This window comes from Emydura macquarii, unplaced genomic scaffold (genome assembly GCF_026122565.2).
Source record: "Emydura macquarii macquarii isolate MOO-44397 ecotype Brisbane River unplaced genomic scaffold, CSIRO-AGI_Emac_v2 contig_383, whole genome shotgun sequence".
NCBI lineage: Eukaryota > Metazoa > Chordata > Testudines > Chelidae > Emydura > Emydura macquarii.
The window spans coordinates 3,743,297-3,765,000 of record NW_027130520.1 but is presented as its reverse complement, the minus strand read 5'-3'; the positions used below and the strand labels follow the sequence as shown (position 1 = coordinate 3,765,000).

The window sequence follows — 21,704 nt, the reverse complement described above, 5'->3', positions numbered from 1 at the left end:
GCACAGGCAGCAGCATAATGCAAGGTTTCTCATAATCTGCCAACCTGTATCAGCACTGACCTGGAGAGATCATTGCTAGGGGTGGGGGATAATTCAGTTTCCAAGCCATTCAATTCATGGGTTTTCTGCAGAGACTGCCAACAAAGGATACTAGTTGTGACAGTATTTGTATTTTGAGGGTAGCACATTAACAGCTATTTAATGTGACTGGAAGGTAGAGCAATATCTGTGATATGATAATTAGGGAAGATGCCATTTGCCAGCATAGTGGGGAACACAATATCAAAATTATTTTCTTTCTATCCTTTCACAAATACAAAGGAAATGAAATGGAAAAGTCTTATGTTGCTGAAACATCAGGGTTGAGAATTTAAACAGAGGAAGATAACGGGGAAGGATGGTCCAGTGATTTGGGGTGTTAAGCTGCAACTCTGGAGACCTAGATTCAATTCCCTGCTTTGCCCCAGACTTCCTGTGTGACTTTGGACAAGTCAAGTATAGTATGCTCCAGCCCAAGTGGGAACGTCTACACTGCTATTTTTAACCCACTAGCACGAGCCCCACAAGACCAAGTCAATTGACCCGGGCTCTGAGACTCGCTGCCATGGGCTTTTTTTTTTTTTTTTTTTTTTTTTTTTTTTTTTTTGCAGTGTAGACATACCCTTTGTTTCTTTGTGTTTCTGTTCCCCATCAGTAAAAGGAGGATAATAGCACTTCCCTACTCACAAGAGTGTTATGAGGATAAATACACTAATGACCGTTAGGCACACAGATACTATGGTAATGGGGTCCATATAAGTACCTAAGAGAGACAGAACACACAATATTGAAAAGTTATGGTTCCTACACAAACAATTTTCACATACAAACTAATATATATATTTACCAGAACTCCACCCAAAAAACAACCAGCCAAACTCAAATACAATATATGCTGATGGAATCTTGACTTTTCAATTTGGATGTAAACAGAACCTGGTGCAAGACATTCTGGTTGCTTCAATAAATTTAATAGAATAATTTTGTGAGGTGACTGTGGATTGATTAGTCCTCAAGTCTGGTCATAATTCATATTTTGTAGCTCCACTAATTATTTAAAACAAGGACCTAGCACTTTTCCTTATAATACATTGTGGTACATGGGTATAAATAGGTAGCTAAAGGCAGGTGTCGTGGAAAGATTCACAGGTGTAAATTTCCTAACCTGCATGCTGTCATGATCATATGGCTCTTGTCACAACAAAAGAACCTTACATGAAATTACAGATGACTGCATCTGGGTCTAAACCACCCAACATAGGCAAATGCTGTGCAATCAAGAGAGAGAATGATGGATTCTTATCAAATGCAGATTTCCACACAAATCTCACCATTAAGTAGCATACACCCAGACTGCTAATTTTATCCTTAGTCTTATGCTTAGTAATGTAAAAATAATATGTTTGCCCTTTTTGGAGACTTAAATTTTTTTCACATATCGTACATATTTATAAAGTCTGCACACTATTTTATGGTGTCTCTAAGGGTCAGACCTACGGTACAATTAGAAAAAAATACAATAAGTTACCTGACAGTGGGTGCCGTGATAATTCCAATGAAGAGAATTCTACCCCAGCTTAAAGGATGGCTTGCTTGGAACACAAAGATATGTTTCAAAAAGAATGTGTTCAACTCAGTCAGCTGGAAATAAAAAAGTCAAGTTAATAAGGTTCTATTTTATACGACAGACACATGCACATGTAACTCTTCTCAGAGACAGAGACAGAAAAATGTTGTTACAATTAATACAATAATTAAAATGCACAAGAAGGAATGATTTATGGTTTACTGCAGCTCAGTCACTAGCTCTGCTGCTTGAATTAAGAACTAAAAGCTCCTAAAATACCTTCTTCAGAACAGGCAAAGTTGCATACCAAGTCAACAAACCAAAAAGTTCCCCATTTGTACCTGTTTAGTTTAAAAAGTTGTGTTTCAAACTAAATCACTTAAAAAGATCTAAAGTTAGTGTAAATTTAGGGCAAGTGGCTGAAATATGCACAAACATGTTCATACCAGCATATTTATGCTCTTACCTCCATCCTCAACAAAACCACAAATGATGAAACTAGTCTATCACTTTTAAAAAAATAGCTGACGTCGTGCATGAAAATCTGGTATTGGAGGTGCTCCCTTGAAACAGGTACTACTCCTCTTTAACCTTATTGAACTTTTTAATCCCTTAAGAATTCTCATCAGTGAAAAATGAAGTGAGGATATGACTACTCTGTGTGATCATTTGTTATTTTAGATAGTGTCCCCTACACTGTATTGTACCAAAGTAAGGATTGTCGGATTGTTGTCCCACTGGGACCCACAACAAAACAAGATGCATCTCTCAGAAAGGAAGTGAATTAAGAAACTTGCAAGTGAATTGCATGCTATCTTGGGGGTGAATTTTCTAAAATGCTAGAATAATTATATTCAAACATCTTTGTGGACATTGCAGAAATTATTCTTTTCCCATAAAACCTAGGCTTCCTTCTACCCCCTTTTACATTCACGGCATTTGTTCCCTTCTTTTTTGCATTGAAGTAAAAGCCTTTGGCGGCAGCAATATGACTGGAGCCAGCCACCAATGACTGTAAGTAGTTTGCAATAGCTCAGTAATGCAATGCTTTCTTGCTGTATCTCCTTCTGACCAAGAATAGTTTAATTTCAACCAGTAATTCCCAAGCTTTCAGGGCAACTATACCAGTTTAACAGAGTTGCATGAGGCAGTGCTTGCTAACTCAGGCAGATTACAGACTGCACCACTGAATGAGAGGCAGGTAGCAGTAGCACATAAGTGCCCAGAAAACAGGGCCATTACTAAGGGCTATGTCATTAAGGGCTATTATGGGCTTCTCTTAAGCAAAATCGCCACTTGTATTAAATTTTGCCTGACTGGGCACAGATTAAGGGCAATGGGATTAGATTCCTAAAGCAGAGAGCATATCCCTGAGTACCATGACAAACAATTTAAGGTATTTCCGCAAATGCCTAACTTTAAGCACAAGTAATCCCATTAAAGTCATACGCACTTAGTTAGGCACGTGTTGAAGAACCTTGGTGAATTGGGGACTGAATTCTGAATATCCCACCTGTGCATGCACCTGCAGCTGGGAACAACCTACCCATCCGTTTCTTCAGTTCTTATAATTACCCATTCTGTACAGTAACCTCACACCTTGTACATCAATCTGCAGCCACTTGCTTCTTTCAGATACTGTAATTTCACTCCTAAACTGTAGTCCAGATGAGTAGCAGTGTCCAGATGAGTTTGTGGTATCAGTTCATTTAATTGACAGACTAAGATAAGAATGTAATTCTTCTAACCAAACTCAGCCAGTAAGTAAACTGAGTTGATATTAGCTTTGATTTCAAAAAAGTTATTTCTTACCTGCCAGATGATCATGAAAAGGTATATTCCAGCCACTCTTTGAAATGAAGACTTGGGGTCAAACCAGCGAACATAGGTCCAACTTGCTGGAGTGAACTGTAATACAGCTCTTTTGATTTTCCCTGTGGTAGTATGAATGTCCCTGAAAGAAAAGAAGGTTGCATTAAAGACAAGGAAGAGATTTGGGGGAAGGAGAGAGGAAGTGATACTGCATTTTATTTTTTCTATAACAAATCACTATACAGTGCTCTTTCCCATAAATCTGTACTTGAAGGCCATGGGTTGTGTGTATGTGTGTTACAGTGAAGGCTGTGTTTAAGAGGCAGAATTTATTGAATGTTTCAGTGAAGAGTCAAACAGCTATTATTAGAAATAGCCTTATTGTAGCAGGGCTATATATAGGACTTCAGTCTGTAGCAAAAGAGCAAAAACTAGAAAACACTGAAATCAAATTCCCAGTGCTATCCAAAGTATAGTTATTCAGTTTGAGTTTCAAAGCATTATTTTTTTCCCTGAAGGAAAAAAGATCAAGAGGAATGGTGTTCTGCAGGTTCCACAGAAACCTCATTATCTCCTTATTTTAGAGCTTAACTGTCCTTATTAAGGAGGTGCAGATAGAGATACTCTTCTATAGATCATCAACGCCACTCCCTAAAAGACCAGTCAGATTTCACTATTTAGAAAGGGGGTGGGCAGTAATTTTCACAGAGGGACCACTTCACGAATTTTGGTAAGTTGTCACGGGTCAGTCTTCCTGGTTCTGGTCACTGAAGTTCGGGAAAGTCACCAGCCAAGAAACTAAGCTGCCCGACGCTCTAGTTGCCAAGGGCAACTTAGTGATTATCAGCTGGTCGCTTCCCGAACTTCCTGCTTCTGGTCACATGGCCGGAAACAGGACGTTTGCTGTGCACCTGTGTGGAGGAAGATTAGTTTCCTCAATTGCCAGGAGTCATGGTGGGCCAGACGCAAATGTTAGACAGGCCGGATCCAGCCTGCGGGCCGTATTTTGCCCACCCCTAATTTAGTAATACGGAACTCCTACTAACTTATTCTGCAATTGCGTCCACTGATATTAACGGAACCACCTGTGGAGTAAGGTATTACACAACACAAGTTTATCAGAACCTGGTCTTATATATCTGTTAGGTATTGTTAGTATTATTATTGGGTCACCACACTAGAGCATAACAGTCTCAACCCAAAGGATTTAATGAGACAAACAGTTCAGATGTATTTGTGTATTTGGTTCCTTTTTTCTTCAAACAATGATTTGCTGTCATGAATTAAAAAAGATTAAAAATGCAAATATCATTTCCTTATGCTATTTTGTACTCTATTCTTAAAAATTCAATTACAATCTGGAACACAATTCATACAAAAGTATTGACACAAGATGGTGCCCTAATGTTATTAATCATATTTATAGCACTGTAAATGTACAAGGATTACACTCTATTTCTATAGCACATGTATTTTGCATACATAAAGACATTTCCCAAGGAGCTAATAATTCAGAATTTTACACTGCAATATTTTAAACATAAAAGGTTATTGGCTTTTACTATAGACCTACTTGAAACTTGCCCAGTGATAGGTCCTCATCTCCAAGAAACGACAAACTACCATGCCCAACCAGATGCCACCCCCGTTACATAGCAGGATGTCCAAAATCACTTGATCCCACCAGCATTCAGCAAAATTAGGCAGAAGATGCATGAAGAACAGCTACAGAATACAGCAAAAAGATTATGGGTGAGGAACAACACAGAATTCATACATTTCAGTGTATAGTAGAGCGTTATAAACAAGGCATTGTCTGTATGAAATTTTAGTTTGTACTGACTTTGCTAGTGCTTTTTATGTAGCTTGTTGTAAAACCAGGCTAATATCTAGATGAGCTGATGTACCCCATGAGGTACACAGGTCTTCCAGGAGGTACATGTACCCCTGGTTGAGAATCACTGCTCTAGTGGACTTTGGATCAGGTCCTACAAGGCTTCAGAGGTTTTCTTACTCTCACCTTATCCCTCTGGTGCTATATTATCTATAGGAATCAAGTGCAGAGTTTTGACCCCTCAGACATAATTCAATGTTATAACATAGGACCCTGGCAAAAATGCAGTGAGCATACAGAACAACTGCATTTCTTTGAGGGAATGGAAGGTGGTTTTGTGCTTGTCTAAAATCTGCTACATTTTAAAGGGAACCTTCTTTGTTATTTAGTATTAAACTGTCTGTTCTATGAACAATCAACAATACGGAATCAGCAGATGGTGTTTACTTCTTAATCATGAGCATCAATAATAAAGCAAGTTGAAATGTGTCATTTTTAAGACTTCTAACTTAACACATTTCAGGAACTTAATTTTTTTTGTTAATGACATTTTTGGGGAATTTACTGCTTATAAAAGGTTATAGGGCTGACAACCTATAAGATGCAATTTTTCTATTCATGGATAGATACAGCTCAGACAGCGGAAGTGCAAGCTTTAACCTATCAAACAGTCTTCACCCTTGACCTGGAGGGGCCTAGGAGAAAGAGGATATTTCACTCTCCATGTGCATTCAATCCCTTACCTCTCTGCTAACTGCCAACTGAGAAAATGCTTTTATGGTGCTATTATAAAGAAGACTGAGACCAGCAACTTATTTCACAGAGGGCAGAAAAGATAATAATGACTTTCAATCACTCTCAATACACCATATTGAGTGAGAGAGGCAGAATGGTGGGACTGAAACATTTTAAGTAAAACACAAATCTGACTCATTCAGGACTAGAAATAGACTGCTCCACTTAAGTGAAAACAAATTTTGATCTCCATTACAACTTCTCTCCCCCTACCCAAAGGCTTGAAATTGGGTAACATTTAACAATTCATCAAACAAGATGCATGTTAAGCAGTCCCTGTGGTATGTTCAAGATGGTGCGAAGTAAAACAGATAATCCTCACAGTATTCTATATTTTATTCTATTAAACGCTCACAAATGCAAAAGCAATTGTCTTGTGTAATCTCCTGTATGCTACCAGAATTTCACTTGAAAACATCTTTTCATTGCCAGAAGCATGCAGAAAAATGTTATAGGTAGTGTGAGGGAGGGGCAAGGAGTGCCTCATGGACAGAGGAAGAAAGAATGCTGGTCATTGTTAAAGGAGTTACAGTGCTCTATATTGATAGTGATGCCTTCCCTCCAGGATAACTGCAGAAACAGAACTGTTTAAACAACTTTATTTTCCCTGCACTAAAGCTGTGGGCCAGTTTTAATATGAAAACAAATAACTTTAAATTCTTCTCCAGAACCAAAGTTGAATACCTGATTTATACTTTAATAGTGGTTTAAAATCAATCATCTTACTTTGTAAAGTTTTTGGATAAGTCTAGTGTGAAATGGGCATTATATCCATTTCTCGTATTGTGTTTAACTCTCTTAAGTATTTGATAGTCTTATGTACTGCAGTATATTTGCCCAAACACACTTCAGATTACAGCTGAAGTGGCAGAGTGTAAACAGAGTAAAGATGTTTGCATACTAACAATTTTAGTATCGGTGGTGCTCAGCACATAGAATCAAAGATACATTTGAATCCCAACTTTAAGAAGATAGTATTCAGCATGTGTGAACATCCAGTTTTGGTATGAGGATTTAGCCAGCTGACATCCATCAATGTTAACAGGAGAGGCACAACAACTAGATCCCTAAATAACTTCCCTGATAACTACTGCGGGTTTCTAATGACTCTTCTGAATTACTTAATACACTAAAAATCCATTTGAGTGGCAACAACCTACCTATACGGTAAGCTTTCCCCTAAACACATTGTCTGTTCCAATACTCTGCCCTTCACTAACAGGGAATACCGATCATATGATGTCAAGTTGTGCATGGTGGCTTTGTAATGATCATTAGGGATGATAAGAGTCACTTTAATTTGTGAGCTGAGTCAGGATTTCAACCTGCTCTCCAAAAGTGAAGACTAGTGCATTAACTCACTGTGCCATCTAATGCCCATGAGAATTGAAATTCACTTTTAATTTTAAATAATACAGTTGTAAGAGGGGTCTGGAAAAAGTAGAACCCATGAATACCTAAGAATAACAGCACACATTAGTAGAAGGAGATGTTAGGGCCAATATTTTCAAACTGAAGGTTCTTAAATCCGTACTTAGTTTCTAAAACATGTAGATTGATTTTCATAAGGCCCAAGCATCCTCAAAGTCCAATGAAGTCAAGAAGATCTGCTGCTTTAAAAATTAGGCCACTAAGTTGAGTGTCCTAAATATGGATTTAAGAACCTAAATTTAGATATCCAAGTCTCCAAATTTTGTCCTAAATCTTTTTGGCTTGTAAAAACTAGAGCTTTCCTTGTCTGAATTGCTCAATAACTGAAAGCAAGTTTCAGAAAGTCTCTCCCATTGTAGCTTCTAGAACATCAGCTTCCTCGCAACTGGCATACTCCATACCATGATCATTCAGGTGTTATAAAACTGAATTAATTTTTTTACAGAAACATGGCCTCAGGAGTTTAGGTAGGTAACATTCTACTAATTAAATTATAGGTTAGATAAGATAAAAGTTGGATAAAATGAGGTTATTTGGGGTAACGAGTATTCAACTTAATCATCACAACACATCTAACAATAGGCTACTGCACAGACTGCTCTCCCTACTGGCCAACTCAACCTAAATGACAGCAAGCACATGTGTTATCAAGCACAAAGAGGGCTTGAGAATGAGAGTCAGGCTGCAGAAGTGAGCTAGTGTGTGCGTGCGCCCACATACAGAGAGAATTCATTTAATGTCATAGGACAGAGATTAGTCAGTTATCCTTAAAGTAATATGACAATGTTTTAAGATAACAATTCAAAACACTGCTGTAGGCTGGGGTAATATTATGTAGGTTACTGTTGCATATGTGGAAAAGTATGGGCAAGCACTGCAGAACTAGTCTAACCTAAGGCTTTGTCTATGCTACAGAATAGTTCCCACCTGGCAACTGGTGCCCAGCAATTCGTGCTGATCCCTTACTGTGGACAGGGGCAAGCCCGGGTTTGCACCAGTTGAGTTGATGGAGGTTTACTGGTGCTTGAAATAGTAGTAAACTATGACAAATATAATTGCAAGCAACAGTAAACCTCCAACTCAACTGGTGCAAACCCTGGCTTGCCTGTCCCCTTTAAGAATCAGTGCTAGGGCACCTGCACCAATTACTGAGGTGGAGAAATATCCAAAGTATAGACTGAACTGCTAGGACTAAATAGAAGGACTAAATATCTATTCTCACAGTCTAATTTTATTTGGTGTAGCCTATTTGGTCTTCACATTCCTTCTTGAAATTATTATAGCATATGCTTTTTGTAATTTACTTTGTATGCCTACTGGTATTTAGTTACTGCTGAAGTAAAATTGCCGATCCTCTTTCCTGTACGCTCTGAGCAATACACAGTACCATCAGCCTGCTCAAGGTTAACACATTAACCTACCTCAGTGAGCTCCCAGGTGATGCTAATAGTCCAACATAGCCCATAGCTGCGGATCAACAAGGCCTTCATTGCCCAGCCCCAGAAATGCCCAAAAGCAAATATGTCAAAATGGCTGAGGATTCTCTCCCAGGTGATAACATGGCAGTTCACAGCATATTCCTGTTAACAAAACAAAAACAGATCCTTAGCGAGGCTTTACATCTGGAAACACCAGAACAGAAGGACATTTTTAGCTCAGCATAAACCGAAAGACCAAAACTAAAAGATATTTTGGATTTGGAATCCATGTTACTATTCCCACCAACATTAGAAATGCCCTCTTCCTTCTTCTCTGAGCCCAGGCAATTAGGTTAGAAAAAGGGTCACTGGGAGACTGAACAGTGAACACGAATACAGAAAGGATTTTGCTCCATCAGCTGTGCATCTCTATTATTTTTTATTTCTTTAAGCAGAAGCTGATTGTTATAATTTCTGGTAATTATGGGGCAAATTCGGTCCTCAGTGCATAGCCTCAAGTACATACATTGTATGCTGGTTTTATGCAGGGTGTGGACTGGGCGCAGAATGCCCTTCTTGGGCCATAGAGCTATCCAGAATGGATTCACTGTACCCTGCTCCCTATCTGTACAGAACTGCACCAATGCTGCTGCAATCAGGACCTCACATGCAAGGGAGAGAGGACTGGACACTATGTGAAAGTTTATATTTTGCCACCTCTTTTTTTTTAATTAATCAAAAAGATGGAAGCAAATATGTTGTGCTCTTCCATAAACAATAAATCTGAGATGGACAGTAGAACAGGGACAGAGAGAAGAAATCTAAAGAAATAGCTATGTGAAATAATGTTTCTGCCCATCCCTCAATGCTCTTTCCCATGTTTTATCCGTAACGCTGGAGTAATCAAGAATAGGATAATACTGATATTATCATGGTACAACTGAATTTAAAAGGGGTGGAGATAGCCTTTGCAGCCTTCGGAGTGAATGCTGCACATATGACTAAAGGACAGAAGTAGCAGTAAAGAGAAAAAAATATGGAAAATACATGTTAAATGCCAGTACAGCAGATCAAGGAAAAAAAAAAAAAGCTATATATAAGGGATCATGGTTCTCTTGCTTTAATGTTGTCCTGAAGGTCTGGTTTTCAGAGGAGCTCGACAGTGATACATCCTCAGTACAATGCTGGAAGTTGTTTCACAGACAAGTTGCAGATCTAACTCCCATTGACTTCCAATGCAAACAAAACAATCAGAATATCTACTTAGTTCTTTAATTGTTGACCACAGATGGGTATCCATCCTAGGGCATACCCTAAACTCTTCCCAGTTCTGGCCACAGAAGACCTGAGGTGTATGAGCTTTATGGGTTTTTGGGAGAAGACCAAAGAGGGAGAATACAGTTGCCTTCTGCTTTGCTACTTCTTTTTCTACATACATATATGCAGAAAACAGGGTCCAAATTGAAGCCACAAAGCTGTAAAGTTAAATTAAGTTGATTTCCCAATTTGTATAATGACCTACATGCATATGCAATTTTTATAACTATTCTGTTTTATTTCTTGAACAAAAACATAAAATGAATTGTTTGTCTAAAGGAGATTGTAAATTCCTAACAAGGGCAGGGTGTTGTAGTTTTGAATATTGTAGGCACAATGATAATACTCAAATAAATTATTAAACGCACAAGACTTTCCCGGCAGCAGGATTCTCCAGAAAGAGGTCTTATTGTTCCTGGAACTGCAACTGCAGCTCTGCCACCTAGCAGCGGGTGCCACTTGCACTCTCCTTTGTGTCAAGAGGAGATAGAGCCATAGCTCTGGATTTAGCTATGCATTTGTTCAAACAAGTCACCTACTATAGCTATTTGTAAGTGAGATGAGAGAAATTAAGTCTGTGCAAAAGCACAAAAGGAACAAAGTTCCATTGCTTCATACTGTCATGAGAATTCCCATATTCCCCATTAAATTTGGTCTGATAGCAATGGTAGACCTCCCTATTCTGACTTGATTCCCAGTTGCTCAGATATGGTCCAGATACGACAACGATGGATATCCTTCAGATATCTAGTATCACTTCCATGATTAACAAAACCCAAAACCACAACACAAATATTTCTAATATGCCCATTAGATCAATTTTTACGACCTTCAATCAGAAAGAATAATAAAAAAGAACTTATTTGCTGGTTAATTCAAATGTAGAGATCTGAGAGTTAACACCAAGTAGCTGTAACTTGCACTGAGGTGCTAAGTATACATACCATGATGTCTGCTTCCCTTGTGGCATATCGAAGATTAGGATCTAGCCAATACATCACTGCTTTGACCTGCTCCAAGTTAAGGAACAGCACGAACACCAGAAACAGGAAATAGAGAACGCTGAGACCTATTGGAGGTAGAATCATATTCATATGCAATGTTTACTGAGGAAATTCCTTGGGCCAAATAGTCAAAAGTTGGTTCCAAAGTGGTGCCCCAAAACCTGTCCACACAGTGCTTAATTGCACACAGAAGTGGCAATTTACACACATGTAGGTTCTATGCAAACAATAGCTGTACATAAAAATTTTGCAACCACAAATCATGTGGCAATCTTTGAAAAAAAAAAACCCAGCCTTTCATACCACTGTCTATTTCACATTATATTACGTAGACATGACTGAGCAAACAGAACACCTAAAACAGAGACACTGGGACTGGACTCTCCCTGCTCCCATTTCATGCTCTCCTGTTCTCACTAATATAGCCTTCTAAACCAGCGGTTCTCAACCGGTGGTACGCGTACCACCGGTGGTACTTACGAGAAGGCTGGGTGGTATGCGAGCCGTACCGCGCCGCCGAATCCGCCGCCGGGAGTGCCCTCCCGCCCGCCCTTGCGAAACTTTGCCGCCGAAAATGGGCAAACGGCGGAAGGGTTTCGGCAGCGGGTATTGTTTCCCCCATGTCTCTCCCCGCCGCTGCGAAACCCCGCCGCTGCCGCACGTCCCCTCCCTTTTTTTCCTGAGTGGTACTCGGGTCGGGTACAGTCAGGTCAAGTGGTACTTGACCTGACTGTACCTGTCCCGAGTGGTACTCGGGAAAAGAAGGTTGAGAACCGCTGTTCTAAACCAATAATTACATATTAAGGGACAGATTCACCTGCTTTGGGTGCTTTGATCTGCTCTGGAAATGCAAAGGTAGCTGCAATCCTAGCTTAACTGGTTAGTGCACTGTAGCTGCTTTAATGTGCTGGAGATTGTCATTAAAAGTTTAATTCTAAAAAAAAAACCTAAGGAAATTCAAAGCCACAAAACTCCATTAAGATGCAGTTAAGACTGAGAGTACATATCAATAACGTAAGGATAAAAAAACATTATAGGGATGTTTTAATGCTTGATTTTTGGCATAATTACAATTCCAGGAAATTCAGTTACACTTAAGAGAAATCTAAACATGTCAAGGTAAGAAATAAACAGTTAGATGCTCGGACAACCTTAACTCTATCTTCTAGCAATGCCACGAGGGTGAAAAAAATATGGACATCATCTTAATTTGCCTTTAAAATCAGTTTAATTTGGACAAACACTAATATGCCTTAACCATAATAATGGGGTTATTGCATGATGTAACTATATATTAAGAACCAAATCCCGTCCAGAGGTATAGAACAGGGGTCCCCAAACCACGGCCCGCATCCTTCCCGCCGACACATTTTGACCAGTCCAGTCAGTGTAGTGGCATTACAATTACGTGAAGCCCTTCATAACATAACACAGGGGTTGGCAACTTTTCACAAGTGGCATGCCAAGTCTTCGTTCCCCTCTCCCAGCCCTGCCCCTTCCCCCCCAGCCCCACCCCTCTCCTATGTGATGTGCGCCCAGCACCCTGGCCAGGAGCTGCTCCCGGCCATAAGCAGCGCCACACAGCAGCCGCTATTCCCCCTCCCCCGTCCCTCTCCCATGTGATGTGAGCCCAGCACCCTGGCCAGGAGGATATGCTCCAACCCAACATAAGAGCAAGACTGAATGATGTGGCCCTGGCAGCTGAAAGTTTGGGGACCCCTGGTATAGAATGTGGGGAGTGGAAGACGTGCAGAGAGCCTCCCTTCCCCAGGGCACCTGTGCAACATCAAGGCAAGATAGATACCCATCTAGTTACTAGACAAGGTGTGGTCCACTGATCAGGAGCTGGGATGAAATATATGCTTCCTGACTATGGGTGAGACTCCATTTTGGAGCTGCAGTTAGGTGCACCCCTCAGAGACATCCTGCTCTATCTGCATCTACTGAAGAGCTCTAAGACTTTAAATGTAGTCATGCCAGGGGAAGCAGAATCACACTAGAGCAGGATTATGCCCTAATTATGCATACACACTCTCTCTCCAATAGTACAGTGGGTCAAGTTCTGGGCCTGTCAACTTTGAGAGCATCCTCTGAACTTTTAACCATTGTATCCCAAGACTGTACAGCAAAAGTCAGGTTATCCAAGCTTCTCAGTTAGCTGAATTCTCAAACTTTTATAGCTAATCAGAAGTGCCCCCTTAATGTCAACAGATGAATAATCAGCTACTTTGGGAAGCTGGATATTTTTAGCTACATAAAAAAACCCAACAGAGGCATGGTCAGTATCTTTTGAACTGATTTATTCTTATCAGACTCAATTCTATAAAACTATTTTCAAGATCTGATTTATGCTCCATGAACCTCCAAGTACTTTGAGTTGAATTTTGCATATTTTTGCCATGTATTTCATATTGTTTTAAGGAATAGAATTTCACTGAGTAATTCCTGCAGTGGACGGCATTATTCAGCCTGGCTATGTAAGTGAATACTATTCCGATCAATTTACGTACTCGGGTTAAAAGTTTTTCAATTAGACACCACATTTAGATACCACACTGAAGGTCAAAAATACTTAGATAAAATTATGCTGGCACATGTGATTTAATGGGACCCAAACTGCTTCCCAATAATGCAAGTGTGAAATAGGAGTGGCTTCAACTGCACCCCCAGAAATCACGAAACCCAGGGTGCAAAACCAGGCAAACACACACTTCTCCTGGCCTGGTGCACAGGGGAGACCTGGGGAAGGGATTTGGGTTTGAGAGCAAGCCCGCCCTGCACTTACCTCACAGTGGCAGCTCCTATCCCTCAGGTTTGGGCCCAACTGTCTGCTACAGGCATTGTGACCTGGTGCACTGGGTCACAGTGCCACTCAGATCTGGTCTGGATGCAGATGCTGCAACCCTCATGCAACAGATCATGCCACTCAATCAAATTTGGTCCAGCTGCCTCTCTGTCATGATGAAGAGGCAGCCAGGCCAATCCCAATTGATTTTGTGACCACATGCACAGGTCACAATGCCTGGAACAGGGCGTTGGGCCTAGTCCCATGGGACAGGAGCCACCATTGTGGGTGAATCCAGTGTAGGGTCGCTCTCTAGCCACTTCCCGGCACCGCCAGGCCCGGGATTATGGTTGTGGTGCCAGGGTGGTCAGTGCTCCCTCAGCAGTTCAGTATAGTGCATCCATTGCATCAGCTGCTACAACCGCCCCGGTGTGAAAACAGGAGGAAATTCATTGTCTACCACAACGGATTGTGAACTTCACATTCTACATACATATATGTAACATATTACTTAATTAACGGAAAACGCTGTTTTGAAGATTTATGACGAGGCAGCAGTTCACTTCCCACATGGCACTATCCAGTTGTCTCATTTTTGTCATCTTGTAACTAAATGGGCAACTTTCAAATTACATGTAACACTTTTTCTGTGTGTTACAATGAGAATTTCCCATTCTGAATTTTTACGTTTATTTCTCAGCAAATTAAGATACTCTTTAGAAGTAAAATGTTTTAAAATATTTGAAAACTGCTTTTCTTGAAACATGAAAATGTTTTTTTCTCGCAGCCCCCAGGCTTCCAGAATGAATGCGCAGTGTCTGGGAGAGATCTTAAATTCATCAGCCTCCTTAACAAATGACTTATAAATAAGCAAAGCTTCTAAATTTGCGGTTCTTTTCAGTATATATTTCCTAAAAACCTATTCTCAGTTTTTTGCTTCAGTGGAATTGATCATTTTAAGCAAAACTTGAAGTGCTAACTGTAAAACATTTTGGAATACTACAGATCATCCCTGCATCTGTAAAAACAGAGCAGCATCCCCCCACACCCTGCCAGGTTAGAGTACAGGAACAATGCCTAAATAAAATATTTGTCAATGAATTAATGAAAAAAATACACAAAACAGCTTATACCAGGAATAAAACAATTACTAAGACTGCTATTTTCTTAGGGAGCTTACTTATTAGCTTGAAAATGAAATTTAGTTGGCTCTCCCAGGCTCCTGGCTCTACAGAGGGAGCCTGGGAATCCCAGAGAGCCTCTGTGGGTTTCAGGCTCTGGGTCCATGACTGGGAGATCTACGAAGAAAGGCAGCCAACAGGGAAGTTTCAGAGTGAACTGAGAGGAGGGAATGTAAGAGGCTTTTCTTCCAGGTTCAGCACTACGTGTGATATCAAGATGCCCAGCAATGGGACAGTTGTGTTGACTTGTAATGGATGTACCATGTTCTCTTTCTTGCCTGAAGACAGAAGGGATTTCATGTGCATTAAGTGCAAGTTGGTCGCTGTGCTGGAAGAAAAGATTCTTGGCTTGGAGGAGCAAGAAGAGATGTTACTGAGAATCAGAGAAGCTGAGGAGTTCCTAAAGAGCCAGGTTCAGGAAACACCAGTATCCCAGATTCAAGGAAGAATGGAGCTAGCTACAAATGAATCAAAGAGAGAAAGTCACAGAGGAGGCCTGGCAAGTTCATAACCACCAAAGGCAAGAATCATGGTGGCATTTTACATGGCTGGAGACAGATGAGGATGGGCAGGCTGTGGCCACGAAAGAGAAGAGGATTGGGAGGAATACCACACAGCTCGAAATTTCATATCAATACCAGATCCTCAATGTGGAAACTTTGGAAGACATCTCTCAAGATCCACCAAATCCAAGGGAATGGAGAGATTAAGGGACACACATGTGGCTTGCAGGTCAGCCCAACATTTAAGAAAATCAAGCAAAGAGTTCTCCAATCATTCAACGAAGACAGAGGATCCTTGTTGGAGTTTTAACACTCAGAAGAATCAAAAGAACATTCTGCAAGCAACAAGCAGACAGCAGGACGGTGTGCTGCCTTCCTGGCGCCAAGACACAAGATGTCACTAAGACTAGATAGATTTCTGAAACTGACAGGCAAGGATTGGTGCTGGTTCATATTGACACTATTGAAACTATGTTGCAGAATATCTCACAGATAATCGATAACTTCAGGGAACTCGGAAATGTGCTGAAAAAGAATGTCCATGCAATCTTATCGGAGGGTATGCCTACACTGCCAGGGCTGCATGGATCGATGTAGTGGGATCGAATCAGTGCTCAGTGGAGACCTGTTCAACTGATCCCAGAAGTGCTCTCCGGTTGACGCAATAAATCCACACCCCGGAAAGGAGTAAGGCTGCTTCAACGGGAGGGCATCTCCCATCAACGCAGTGCAGTGGAGATGCCACGGTACAGCAACGTAAGTGAGTTGATGGGAGACAGCTTGCGTATCTCCTGTCAACGATCCTGCAGCAGTGTAAACCAGGCCTGAGCTTCTTCCTGTCCCATGAGCTGCATAATCCCAGGGCATTTCAATCTGAATGACATATGCTGGAGGTCGTACGCTGCCAATACTAAAACATCCTTGGAATTTCTAACCATTATAGATGATAATTTTCAATACAAAAAGTGCTGCAGTAAACATGGAGAAATTCTTTATTAAACCTTGTCCTTACAAATAAAGAGGAACTGATCACAAAGTAAAAATTAACAGTCAAGTGATTGCGACAATCACATTTATAATGTGCAAGCAAAATAAAATCCAGACTAATAATAGGTTTTTAATAGGGCCAATTTCACAAAGTTAAAAACAGTTACGAGCCAAATCAACTGGGAGGAAGAATTTAATCAGAAAAGTGTGAATCATAATTGGGATTAATTTAAGAACACCTTACTAGATGCCCAAAAAGCCATAAACCCACAACTGAGGAAGAAGACTGCGCTGTTTAAAAAAAATGATCTGGTTTAGAGGGGAAGTGAAGGCAGATATAAAATTTTGGTTTATATATATATAAATAAAATGGAAGAAAAGGGAAGCTGATAGTAATGAATATAAATCAGAAATCAATTTTCTGCAATTCCTGAGAAGGGAAGAAAAGGGGCACAAGGAGAAATCTACGGCCAGCAGAGTTAAGGACTACAATGATTTTTTAAAATATTTTAAGAATAAAAAGAATCCTGACAACAGTATTTGTCCCCTACTAGATGATAAATCTACTGTTTCCAAGAGTAATGCAAAAAGGCAGAAGTGTTCAAAAATATTTCTGTTGTGTATTTGAGGAAAAACATATATGTTCTCATCATATGGTGATAACACTCTTTCCATTCCACTAGTATCTCTGGAGGATGTTAAAGAGAAGCAACAAAAGTTAGACATTTTTAAATCAGCAGGTCCAGATAACTAGCCTCCAAAAGTTTTAAAAGAGCTGGCTAAGTTGCTCACTGGACCATTAATGTTGATTTTCAGTAAGTTTTGGAGCACTGGAGAAGTTGCAAAAGACTGGAAGAAAGCTAATGTTGTGTCAATTTTTAAAAAGGGTAAACGGGATGACACAGGTAATTATAGTGCTGTCAGCCTGACATCAATCCGTTTCAAGATAATGGAGTGGCTGATGCAGGACTCGATTAATAAAGAATTAAAGAAGGGTAATGAATTAATGCAAATCAACACAGGTTTATGGAAAACAGATCCTGTCAAACAAACTATGTCTTTTTTTTTTTTAAAACGAGATTACAAGTTTGGTTGATAAAGGTAATAGCGTTGGCATAATATACTTAGACTTCTCTAAGGCATTTGACTTGGTACCACACAACATTTTGATTAAGACATCAGAAAGATATAACACTAACATGGCACACTCTACATGGATTAAAAACTTGCTAACTGATAGATCTCAAAATGTAATTATAAACAGGGAATCGTCATCGAGCAGACCTGTTTCCAGCAGGATGCTACAGGGATTGGTTCTTGGCCCTAAGGTATTTAACATTTTTATCAATCTCTTGGGAAGAAAACTTAAAATCATCACTGACAAAGGTGGCAGATGACCCAAAAATTGGGGGAGTGGTAAACAATGAAGAGGACAGGTCACTGATTCAGGGTGATCTGTATTGCTTGGTACTGGGCACATGCAAACAATATGTATTTTAATACAGCTAAATGTAAATGTATACATCTGGGAACAAAGAATGTAGGCCATACTAACAGGATGGGGAACCCTATCCTAGAAAGCAGTAACTCTAAAAAAAGATTTGGGGTCATGGTGGATAATGAACTGAACATGAGCTCCCAGGGTGATGCTGTGGCCAAGAGAACTAATGTGACCCTGGGATGCATAAACAGAGGAATCTTGAGTAGGAGCTGAGAGGTTATTTTATCTCCGCATGTGGCACTGGTGCAACCTCTGCTGGAATACTGTGTCCAGTTCTGGTGCCCACAATTCCAGAAGAATGTTGGTTAATTGGAGAGGATTCAGAGAAGATCCATGAGTATAAGCAAAGAATTAGAAAACATGCCTTACAGCGAGGAACTCAAAGAGCTCAATCCAACTAGCTTAACAAAGAGATGGTTATGGGGTGACTTGATTAGAGTCTATATGTACCTACGTGGGGAACAAATATTTAATAATAGGGCTCTTCAATCTAGCAGAGAAAGGCAAAACATGATCCAATGGTTGGAAATTTAAGTTCAACAAATTCAGATTGGAAATAAAGTGTAAATTTCTAACAGTGGGAGTTGCAACATTTTACCAAGGGTCATGGAGAACTCTCCATCACTGACAATTTGGATACTGGATGTTTTTCTAAAAGATATGCCCTAGGAATTATTCTGGGAAAGTTCTATAGCTTGTGTTATACAGGAATCTCAGACTAGATGATCACAATGGTCCCTTCAGCCCTTGGAATCTATTAACCTTGCCATGGTGGGACTCTCCAGGAGCTGCAGATCATGCCAGCATTAGGCCTGTTGGCCCGTGGCAGACAGCATGGCAGGGCTGCCTAGCCACGCACCAGGCAAGCTGGCAGGGAGTCTAGCATGTGATTTGGTGAAGTTTGTTGAACCCAGTTTGCTTTCTTGAAAAATCTCAGGGTCAGTGAACCAATATTTTCCAATGAAACTGAATACAAAAAACAAACAAACAAACAAAAAATAACTTACCAAAAACCATCCGCCATATCGCTGGATGTGGGCGAGTAAAAGGCCCTGCGAATAGAAATGTTTGTTAGATGATAGTGAATTGATTACAAAGAGTAAAACCACAGCATATTATTTCTAAGACTTGGTTCAGGGGGATATCAAGCATCAGTAAAAGTTAAGAAGCAAAGATCAGTTTTCCTTCATGCTTTCTAATATACTTGAATGTATGGCTTGCAGCCTCTGTTGTATTTAAAAAAAACAAGTTCACTGTTAATTGATTCAAGGATTTGAAAAAATTTTGGTGATTACTGGGGCATAGAAGAAATATACAATTACTTTTCATTGACATTCTCTGTAGGAAGGTAAGAAGATGGCGGGTATTTTGGATGCGTATTGCTGAGGTGTCAGCTGCTGCTATTTTTAACAGGCTGATTTCTTGATTTGCTTTATAGAATACATTTGTTCTGTGTCTTTTTACAGTTGCAGGTATGTTTCATTTTGGGAATGAAAAAGGAATCAAGTACAAGTTTCTGCAGGTTAGCAATGAAACTGGGGGTACCGACTCTCCAGAATGCCATCAAACGTTACCAGGCAGGACCCCTAAAACTTCTAACAGACTTAGTATCAGATAGCACCCATGATATCAGGCATGTGTCACACAGAGGTTGGATTTGTGTGGGGGAAAAAATCAGCCCTTCTGGTACAAAATTGAAATCTTTAAAAAAAACCACTAAGATCAAAAACAAATCCTGATTAAACACATAGCTTACAAGGGCTTAACTTCAAGATATTTCAGGACTTCTTTAAAGATCTCAAGAGCCTGGATTCCTGAGAATGTGTCCCCTCTTTTTATGGCTTCTGTTTTAGATTTATTTATTTTGCAGCTAGAGATTGACTTCCTTTATTAGATTAAAATGCCATGCTAGAGCAAAACAAGTAGTGGAGATAAGGGCCACCTTTGTCTAGTAGAGCTGAAAAGTGTCTAAATATAAGCCATCATTCTAGACTGCAGGAAAAGGCTGAAAACATAGGTCTTTAATACACATTATGGATTGCTCTTTGAAACCCATATGTAAATAGCTATGCTTATTTCACTGTATAAGGGTTTTTTTCTACATCCATAATAGAACAATAGTCATCTGCAGAGTTTGTGATTTGGGTGATTACATCAAGCAACCTTCTTAGCATATCCAAATTTGTTCTTCCCAGTAGGAAATCTGTTTGGTCTGTGTGTGATACATAATTCGTAGGGAAAGGGAGATTACCTTGATGAGATTTTATAGCATGTACCCATGGAACAGGCACACTGGGTTAAACCCTTGCCTTCTTTTGTCAACAGCATGATCGTGGCTGATGCTAATTTGGAGGGAGTTATTTTGAAATTAAGTTTTGTGTGAGTAATCCCTGTATTTGTAAGGAGAGATGTATTTGCTCCAGAAAGATTTGGGAAAAATTTAAAACCACTTATGGATTATGAATCAGAGTTTTCTATGAGATTTAATGAAAGTTAACATAGTCACTCAAGCCCCCCGCCCCCTTCCTAGCACTCCAATCTTTCTGTTATCTAAGCAAACTTAAAAATACTTAGTTCCATCCATAATTTTTCAATAAATGCATTAAGGTCATAGCTCCTATCAGGAAACTCACATCAGCAACATTTTTATTAGAAAGATATACTGTAGGTCAAAAGGAATTATTTGGGGGAGGAGGCAGGGGAGTTCAATGGCATGTGTTACACAAGAGATCAGACAAGATGCTCACAGTGGTCCCTTTTGGCCTTGGAATCTATGAAGCTGTTTTTTGGCAGCCTTTACATCTGATGAGAGGAGACATGATCTTTAATGTATCTAATCATACTCTTGTGTGTCCCTTCAAGACTGAAGAAACATTTGCTGCTGAAGACAGAGTTGATCACCAGGAGTTTATGCTCCTTTTCGTGCCAGAAGTTTTGACATTTATATTTGAGATGAGTGTGGTGGCATCAGGACTTCTCGAATCAGGTGCTGAATAAAAAACAGCTGCCTCATCCAGAATGCACTATTCATATTGTGCCATTGTGCACTCCAAAATAAAAACTTTCATGGAGATGTTGATATGTGTAATACAACTTGGAAATCAGTTTCTTGCACATACACACTTGTCAATTAAAAGTCCCATGTCACCAAAAAAAAACAAAACTACATACTATAAAAAACTAAAAATTGTATCCTATAGGTGCTGGAAGCATACGAATATAGAGCCATGTCAGAAACCAATGGGAGGTTTAGGGGTCTATTGAAAATATGAAAGCTAGAGATACTTGCACAAACTTCCTGCATTTTCCATCTCTCCATCCAATTAATCATTTCTGAGAGCATGTTATGAAAACTACCCATAACTGAAGTTCAAGGAGGAGCTAGATAGCATCATAAGACAAAGCTCTAGTGAGTCCTTTTAAAATGTTCCCCTTTAAAGCTGCAAAATTTGTCCTGATCAGAACTATTGCTCATCTATTGCTGAACAGAGACAGCCTGGCAACATTTGAAATGGGAGAAGGCAAAACTG

At 39.9% G+C, this 21,704-nt stretch overlaps 1 protein-coding gene across 1 annotated transcript in view; it reads right to left on the bottom strand.

The window, feature by feature from the left end:
* Positions 1 to 21,704, bottom strand: part of PTDSS1 (phosphatidylserine synthase 1) — a 51,477-nt gene that overhangs the window by 17,460 nt on the left and 12,313 nt on the right. The window contains exons 3-8 of the mRNA XM_067536864.1: positions 19,182 to 19,226; positions 11,158 to 11,282; positions 8,900 to 9,058; positions 4,992 to 5,143; positions 3,419 to 3,560; positions 1,568 to 1,680 (exon numbers count right to left, since the gene is read on the bottom strand). Of these exons, the coding sequence (XP_067392965.1) occupies positions 1,568 to 1,680; positions 3,419 to 3,560; positions 4,992 to 5,143; positions 8,900 to 9,058; positions 11,158 to 11,282; positions 19,182 to 19,226 (736 nt within the window). The remainder of the gene's footprint in view (positions 1 to 1,567; positions 1,681 to 3,418; positions 3,561 to 4,991; positions 5,144 to 8,899; positions 9,059 to 11,157; positions 11,283 to 19,181; positions 19,227 to 21,704) is intronic.